Source organism: Arachis stenosperma, chromosome 9 (genome assembly GCF_014773155.1).
Source record: "Arachis stenosperma cultivar V10309 chromosome 9, arast.V10309.gnm1.PFL2, whole genome shotgun sequence".
Classification (NCBI taxonomy): Eukaryota; Viridiplantae; Streptophyta; class Magnoliopsida; order Fabales; family Fabaceae; genus Arachis; species Arachis stenosperma.
In genome coordinates, this window is record NC_080385.1 from 34,728,287 (window position 1) to 34,737,564 (window position 9,278).

Consider the following 9,278-nt stretch of genomic DNA (forward strand, 5'->3'; position numbering starts at 1 on the left):
CATATCAACATTACAAGTTCATAACAACTCAATATTTCACCAAAACTGCTAAGATTAACAAGTTCACAATATTCAACCTATCCTACGGTCAACTAGCCTAAGTTTTCACGTTACAATATATATTATCTACGAGAAACCAAAATCATACCTTGGCCTATTCCTCCCTAAGCCCAGAACACCTCAATTATCACCGTTCCACAACCATCCAAAGCTCTAAACGTACACCAAACAGAAAATTCAGCCTCCAATGTTCAAATTCAAGCTTCCAATTCCATCAATTTATCTCCAAAACTCATAATTCAATCTATTTCTACAATATATCACTATAATCAACATCAAAGCTTACTAACTCAATAATCTACAGAGGGTTTGAAGGTTTTTACATTATCCATGCACCATTTGAACAAAACTCAATAATTTCATCATAACACCAAAACAAATCACAAATCTCAATACCCAAATATCCAAGTTTCAAAATTGGAGAAAGAGAGACTGAGTGTGAAATTGAGATTTTCTTACCAAATTATTTGGATGGTTTTGTAGAGCTCAATGCAGTGATCGCATGGCCGCAAATGGTATGGCGATCGAAACTCCGAATTGAAAGATAAGTGAAATTAAAATTGAAACAAGGATTTGGGATTTTACTTGTGTTCTTCCCCCCCCCCCCCTCTACAGTTTTCAGCATGACATGTGATGAATGAGGGGAGAAAGAGCTGTAGTCATAAGTTATATGTCGGGCCTTTAAGCTCGGTCCAACCGGTTTAGTTTGTTAGTTTGGTTTTGGACAAAAAATTTTTAAAATTAATGACAAAATTCATATTTTTAATATTTTTACTTCTTTAAATTAAAAAAAATTACTTTTTTAATTCTTTTGATTAATAAATAATTTATTAATTAATTATTCATTAATTACACGAAATTTATACACAAAAGTATTGTGCTCGTTTTGGATGCATCCCTTTTACTATCATAATATATTAATTTAATTTACTAACATAATAGTTAAACTCTATCCGCGAGGGAATAAAATTAGTATTTATCCAATCGCATAAAATTAGTATTTATCCAATCACATCAACTGCAACATATCTTAACTAATAGATTCAAATTGAAGTTGAGAAATTCTTTAGTAACTATGAAAGTGGTACCTAATTTACTTAAAAGTAGAGTGAGAATAAGGTAGAACTTATATTTTTATATTTGAATTTTATGAGTGAAATACACTAGGTCTAATGTGAGTTGGATTACTTAGCCATGCTTCATAATTGAAAAAACTGACACCATAAAAATACATGCCACCAAGCCAAAAAAAGATGATGGAGAGTTGGCCGAAATAGGCACTAAATATTTTATACCTTTTATTCAATGAGAAAATGGGTCACATTCTATAGGATCAAATCTGTGAGACTTAAAGAATGATGAAATGGAAGAAAAAAAAAAATAAAATATAGTAGAAGAGTCCCAATTCTAAATAAACAAATTCAAACTTTGATTGAAAATAATCTTTTTTATTCTCGAAGATTGGAATGGGACAAAAGGATTAATCGAGAAAGATTTCTTGTTCGTAGACAGCATAGAAAATACCTCGAAGTATAGCAGCAAAGCTTTAGTGTAATGGTCATCATTTTGCCTTGTAATGGGTGTATCCGAATTCAAAACTTGGGAGATGTCAAATAGTGAATAGAACACTTAATAGTGTGTGTATGTGTGTGTACGAGTGTAGTGATGAGTGTAGATGTTGTCCAATCGGTCTCAAAGGGGAAAAAAAAACAAAAGGTTCAAAGTATAAAGTAACCATGCTAAAAGACCTATACCCCTCTTTGAAATTTTCCATGCATGCATATCTGGGTTCCCCCCCAACCCCAAAAACCAAAAAAGAAGGGCAAAGCAGTCTGTTCTGTGCTATTATGAACGCAAGAATCTCATTATTAGACCCCAGAAAAAATTAATTTAAAAATCAATAAAATGCTTTACAAAGATTTTATAATTATTTCTGAGCACCTAGCTAAAATAAAAAATAAGTGTCATGTACACACTGCTATTAATAGCAAGGCATGCTTGTTTGCATTTACAGAATTACAGGTTACAGCCATATCTATCTATTTTTGTTCATAGAAATCATCATCGAGACAATGACCCTAGTTCCTGTATTAAGTGGATGATAATAATAGCGCCAAGATTTTTTTTTTTTTTTTTGGGTTCTTGTCCACCACCAAACAGCCTTTGTACTAATGCAGCTAATGGAAGCAACTGCATAAAACAATGTTATTGGTTAGATTATATGAAAATATTATGATTTTAATTTCAAGGCAAAGTGGTATAAAACTCTTTTATTCTAATATCCAATCAAGTGCAGCGAAGTATACAAAACCAAGTAACTTTCACAAGTATCAATTTTATCTAAGTGACAACACTTGATTAGATAAATAGTATTGCACCATTAGCAAAAGAATCAAAGCAACAGTTGCATTCATAGGCTCAGCATTTAATCCAATATTGTCTTACATCAAACAGTTAATTGAACATTTTGAAGAATTAATATTTTTCTTTTATATGACAAATGTCACATGCCAAAGCAGGAAAGTAAACATAAACCAGATAAATAAGGCCCGTTTCCATGAGTACATGTCGAACTATGAAAGGATATAGCAAGTTATAGTCAAATATGGTATCAGACAATGAACTATTAATATCAGAAATGAGGATCATAAGAAGAAAGGCATTTTTGAAACAATTGTAATATAATAAGACAGAAACCCTATTGAAAAATATGGTATTATAATGAACCATCTCTCCAAAAAACACGTGTTCGGTAAAATATATGAATGATTTTATATCTAAAACTCCTCTTTGTGCCAGAGTCTCTTTTGGGTTTGGCACATAGGCTCATCTTTGTGTTGAAATTTAGTATTTGATGGTAACAATAAGGATTGAACTCTAGACTTTTTTGTGATAAAAACACCGATACATTGTCACAAACACTCTCCTAAGGCACAAAGTAGTTTTATATCCAACACTAAAACAGACACTATTTAGATATACTTACCAAAATATTATCAAAATTGAGGATCATAAGAAAAGAGTGTTTTTTGTTCATCTGTCGGATTCAACAACCATTTACAGAACATCCATGCGGCACCAACCACCGAGAGAAGGGACAACATTGCCAAACACCCAAAATGAGATGGATCATTTGCAATTATTGCGACACCGAGCATTATAGACTCCGCTAAACTGGCAACAGCGACCTCCGTTGTCCCAATGAGATTTGCTTTTGATGATGGGATCCCTGTTTGGATAATCTGTGCCCCTACAACATCGTATGACATGTGTCCTAACCGCGACAATATCTGCACCGCACATAACGTCAGAATGAACAAATTTGAGCAAAGTGAATAAAGATTAAAAGTTTCTAAAAAAATAAATTACAAAATCTGGGGCCTTCAATTTTTTAGGCTTCTTTGGAACTGACTACTGTGAACATTCCATATTACATTTACCGAATGTTTTGGGACAGTAATTCTGTATAAGCAAATCAGATCCTCTATAGCTCTCAGATCTACTTCAGTTGTTATGGTTTAGGACATCCTAATTAATGAACACATAAATTGATGATAGTTGAGAAAAATAAAAAGTACAGTGACTTACAATCATAGACAGGAAAACGAGAAGTGGGCTTTGATTCGACATTGATCTGGTCCAATATACGGCAACAGCAATGCTGAGAAGTAAAGCTTGAACCACCAAACCAACAGCTCCAGCCTAGGAAAGAAAATTTTTTTCAATAATTGCACATAAAAAACGTTATCATATTTTCCGGTCCATGTAATGAAGAAAAGGCTACGGAAGAAACCTTCAAAATGCCAAAATGCTTGACCAAAGTTGAAGACACGAATGTAGCTGTAACACCCATAAAAGCACACATGCTGCTGAATCCTCCAATGATAGATGGATGTAAACCTGTTCAACAATTTTAAATAATGCTATTGGATTTGGCGCAAGAATAAAAAGGAAATAATCCCCATCAGAGAAAAAACAATTAAAGGGATACAGAAAAGGGAAATAAATAAATAACATCTATGACTGGTTTAAATATGTAACAGATTGATTATGAGGTACAAACAAATGTAGAGACTAGGACCATAAACCTCAAGTTGTCACATCGAATTTACTCCATTTTGCCTTCTGTCTTTTTGACTGTTTTTACAGCATTCAGTTTAACAATCACATATTCGAAGTGAGAAATAGTTATTAAAAAGAGCATGGATGTTAAACCTAGTCCAATGTATTTGATTTGTATGAATCGAATCACAATTTGTGCAATTCCTATTGAAATGTCATAGATTATGAAGGAACTAACAATTTTATTAGAACACTGTACATGTATATATAACACTGTAAATGTATTCTCTACTGATACAAACGATCTATTAGAACTTAAAAGAAATTTCCCAAAAATTGAGGAATAAACGAATCAATCATGCAGGGAATTTCACATACCACGCTGCGTTAAAAATGCTGTCATCAAACTTCCCGGTGTAAGAACAACATTGAAGTAGAGGAGCACCCAGGCAAGACTAGCGGGAAGAACTGGCTGACCCAGATACTCCTTCCAGCCATGCTTGATGGCTTTAAGACCTTTAACAACTGTTACACCATCCAATTAAAGAAATTATATTTAAAATACAGGGACAAGATGATCATCTTCAGTAAGATCAGTAAAAATGGTACCTATATTTTCAGCATCTGGTGCAAAATCTTCATTGAATGTTCTGCAGCAGGTTTGTGAAGGTCTAGGCCTTTCAAGAACACCAGTAGAAAGCTTGTTTGCCAAACAAGTGAAAATAATCTGCGAATTTAAAATAGAGAATGAAATGAATTTTCCTTTCAATTAATGGAAGTAATGGAACATGAAGAAAGGAAGAGAAATTACTGTAACAGGCAGTAACCCCATCATTAAGCCAGCAGCAAATTTCAGGCAGGTAACAGGATGATATTTGGAAAGCAGGATTCCAAACAGTGATGCACCAAGAATCTGTAAATGAACATTTTATGAGTTTGACTCAAACATACAGATCTCCATTCCAAAATATCAGTCATTTTGGAAATATATTACTTTCATAAATTCAATGCATTTTGATACAAATTGCATCCAAATACATTGGATTGTTAATATACCAAATATTCAATGACACATATATTTTGGAACGGAGAAAGTAATTATAGAGGTCATTTTTTCCTACATATTCTATTCAACTGGGAAAAGGATATTATTCTCTTTAATACAAATAAAAAAAACAAAAGCAAATACCTCACAGAGGAGATCGATTCGATTTAGTATAGCATTTGCCTGAGCAAGTGCAATCGGCCTATTCATTCCGGCCAGCTATAGAAAACACCGCCGAGGATCAGAAAAATATTTATTTTAAAACAAAATTTTCAAATAAATCAAACAGGATAAGATCCGAAAGACAATACCATCACAACCCAGTCACGCTCATTTGCTACCCCCAAAGCTACACCACATAGCCTCTCAATGGCCCCGGCTGCAACCAATATAACAAACCACGGATGCAGAAGCAGGGTAGACACTGAAGTAGGACGCACAGAATGAGCATGAATAATCATTGATGCAGATAGCAACTGAGCTACAGCCTGAAAATACAGGGAGCGATCCATTTTAGGAAAAACAGAGATGTATCCTCACTGACATTGAGTACGTATCGAAAAACTCACCTGAATAATAGTTAAGGAATTGTATGAAGGCACTCTTGGAAGATGGTCCATAACTTTGCCAACCAAGGGGCCTCCAACAATTATAGCCACTTTAGTGAAGAAACTCATTACAGCAACAGGCAAAAGACTTGGATGAATCAAGGCAATGGCGGAGGGCCAAGCAAAGTTCCAAAGCTGCTCAACTAAATTTGCAACTATGCAGCTAGCATAGAAAGCTGAAATATACAACACTCAAATTAGATAAGAAAATTAAACTTGGCCATAAAAGACAATAGCATCATTGATTTCACTGCCATCAAACAATTTGAGATTATTGATATACACAATAACACTGCTAAGCTGGATTCATCAGCCAGAAGGAGATGGCTTTCTTTTAAAGAGATTATGACATCAATCTAATGAAAGCTTGAGATTGGGGAGGGAAAAACAAATAAACAAAAGAGTGACCCAGCAAGCTACCCTAAGGTATGATTGTCCCATTAAAGATACATATGAAATCAAATACCAGTAATGCCAGAACAAAAAGAACCACCTAGTGCAACTGACAGCACCTTTTAAATGCCAAGAGAAGATTAGGTGTTTTGATTCAAGCTAGCATTTTATCCAAGAAAAAGAGACCATATTGCCACAAGCAGAACAGAGTAGGTTGTACAATAAAGAGCATTCCATTTGTCTACAAAGTGAAAACTTCAGTCAATTGACCTTTGACACGACTTGACACTAGAACTATGACGAGTCAACATTCTCAATAACAACAATGCCAAAGGTGAACTTTGGCAAGTTTGAAGAGCAACCCACCATGTAACCCGGCAGGATGAGCTGGAGTAGCTGCGAGGGCATGTTGCTCCTCTTTGGACAAAACCTGCATAATGCCACCATAAAAATATGAGAAATGGTAAGGCCACGCAAAACATCATTTAAAATGGTGAAAAAATAAACCTACAGGCAATGCTGTCAGTAGGGTATCTACAAATGTGTCTTCATTGAGTAGGTTCAAAGACTCAGCCTCAAGAATATCAGGGTTGAGCTTAACGATTGGCACCGGACACTCAGGTTTAACCATTGGAGAAGAACAAGAACACCCTTCCTCACCATCCTCATCTGTGGCAACATGGTCCAAATGTACACTAGTATCTGTGATTGAACATTTGGGACTAATACATGCAAATCTGTAACCAAAGCCAAAAAGGGTATAGAGAAATACACAATAAATAACCATAACTGAAACCCCATAGTGAATTCAGCCTTATCCTATTAGATAAAATAGGAACATAAAAAAATGCAGTTTCTAAGCATTCAATAGCATCAAGTTTAGCCTTATTCCATATGATAAAGTTGACCACATTCTACCAATAAATAAGTTAATAAATAAAATCTAATACATCAATTAAACGACGCATACCACAAATCATCAGAAAAACCAACTACATAAATCAGACGATGCTATCGCATCTATATTTCATATTACAATTCACAAATGATGCTATAGTATCTAATCTAATCTAATGTATCATGTTTTGCTTTATCCCAATAGATAAATCAACTACATGAATCAAATGACAATGTATACACATAATCATAGACTATCATATAAAAAATTAAATCATGATTACATCTACAAATTGAAGAAACACAAGAATCTGACCTGTGAGGAGCATAAGGGCAAATGGTGGTGTTGTTCAACCATCTACTAGAAGGGAAGCGATGGCGTATTCTAGAGGAAGCGTATGGCGAAGAAGACGAACGAAAAGGAGCATGAAGAATGGAAGCTTTGGAGAAATGGAGAGAGAAGGTGGCCGTAGCAATAGCCATAGCTGAAGCTGTTGTTGCTCCTTCTTGTAAAACCTCAAGCTTCCAAACTTAAAGAATAAGAACCAATTGGGATTTTCCCAACTCATACAGTCCCAAAAATAAAACCTAATTCGTACGTATCTCCCTTTGAATTCACTTCCCTGTTTGGTTCTTCAATCCGAAGAATACAGAATCACTCTCTATTCAGTGTTCAGCTTCTTCATTCAATTCACCGTCGATTCAGAAAAAAAGAGTTGGTGGTTGAGAATTGAGATGGTAGGAGAAAAGAAGAAAAGAGAGAACCTTATCTTAGTTTTGGATTACGGGAATGTGTTTGCGGCTTGCACTCTCAGAAGCTGCGTTTTTTCAAGTGTGGGCGGAGAGTGCAAACTACAACTTCCTTGTGTGGCCATTTTTTTCTCTTTTCTTTCGTGAATCAGCATTCAGCAGAACAGAGCCTTCTCATGCCGCCACGTGGCAGTATCGTCCTATCATTTTACACCAACTTGGAAAGTCGTAATCTGCATCACTCTTCCCTGACTTAGTTTCTCTCCTGTGTTTGGTTCTGGATTATGAAAGAACATTCAAATTAGTCTAATATTTTAATAACTTTTTTTTCTTAAAATTATTTTTATTAGACAGATTAATGTTTTAATTGATTTTAATTAAATGTTTAATATAATATATATATAAGATATATAAATTTTATTATCAAATAATTAAATTTCAAATTTAATTAAACTATCAAAAATCAGCACATTAACCTTTTTAAACTAATATTTTGAGAGCACATATCAACAAAACTTTAAAAATAAATCATGCAAAATGTGAGTGTAATTTATGTTAAACCAAAATGTTATGTTTATTCAAAAAATAATTACCATATTAATTATCATGCATTTATATATATTATTTGATTTATTTTATATATTTTAATATATATTTTATAAGTGTATTTAATTTAATAGTTAATTTTTAATATATAAATAATATAATTATTTAATTTTTAAGACATAATTCAGTATTATAGTTTTTAAAAAATATTTTTAATTAATTATGAGCATTAAGAATTTCAATTTGATTTGGACTCCAAATTTGGTTTTGGATTTTGGTTTTGAAACGCAATAAAATGTGCCAAGTAGCGTTAAAGAAATCCACAAGTAAGTTTGATTTTTGTAGGTGGCCAAGTCACTATCATAAAACTTCCCCAAGATATTTGAAGAATTTTTTTCAGACCCAAAAAAGGGGGTAATAGAGACATTTCAAGCATTTAGAAGCCCATAGAGACAAGGAAATATGTCGCAATATAATGTTCCCTGGGATCAATTTCGTTAATTTCAAAAAGTTGAGAGAGAAAATGACACTTGAGATTTTTTCAAGGAAATATGTCGCAATATGTTTTTTAATTTCCTCTAAGAATGACGTGGAGTATGTAACATGCAGATAAAATAGCATCTTACTCACTCATAGAGGAAAATAGGAAACTTATTATAATTTCTTACAAGAACAAGAAAATACATAACTGACTAGGCTCGGATTTTAATAGTTTTAAAATATTTGGAATATTAAATAATTTTACTAATAAAATATATTTTAAAAATATTTTAATAATTTACTATAAAAAAATATTAAGGATCATCAAATTTATCATCGGATTTAGTGTCGTAAAATAGCGACGGATTTATCGTCGGATTTACCAGTGATAATCACGTCAAATTTGTAAGATTAAGTAATTACTGGCGGATTCTATT

The 9,278-nt window shown here is 33.4% G+C and overlaps 1 protein-coding gene across 1 annotated transcript; it reads right to left on the reverse strand.

The window, feature by feature from the left end:
• Positions 1-1,949: 1,949 nt before the first annotated feature.
• LOC130947321 (solute carrier family 40 member 3, chloroplastic) lies at positions 1,950-8,011 on the reverse strand. Its single transcript, XM_057875989.1, has 13 exons — positions 7,382-8,011; positions 6,680-6,905; positions 6,535-6,598; positions 5,737-5,951; positions 5,479-5,655; positions 5,312-5,386; positions 4,934-5,035; positions 4,732-4,849; positions 4,501-4,647; positions 3,854-3,960; positions 3,649-3,762; positions 3,047-3,350; positions 1,950-2,250 (listed from the first exon to the last, which is right to left on the reverse strand). The coding sequence occupies exons 1-12, from the start codon at positions 7,546-7,548 to the stop codon at positions 3,057-3,059; spliced, it is 1,806 nt and encodes a 601-aa protein (XP_057731972.1). The 5' UTR covers positions 7,549-8,011; the 3' UTR covers positions 1,950-2,250; positions 3,047-3,056.
• Positions 8,012-9,278: the final 1,267 nt, after the last annotated feature.

Bases quoted from the DNA above. Each gene is read 5' to 3' on its own strand.
- LOC130947321 (XM_057875989.1), bottom strand. From the start codon at position 7,548: ATGGCTATTGCTACGGCCACCTTCTCTCTCCATTTCTCCAAAGCTTCC. The intron at 4,850-4,933 runs GTAATTTCTCTT...TTAAATTCGCAG, and splicing joins TGGGGTTACTGCCTGTTACA to ATTATTTTCACTTGTTTGGC. The intron at 4,648-4,731 runs GTACCATTTTTA...ATGGTGTAACAG, and splicing joins ACCAGATGCTGAAAATATAG to TTGTTAAAGGTCTTAAAGCC.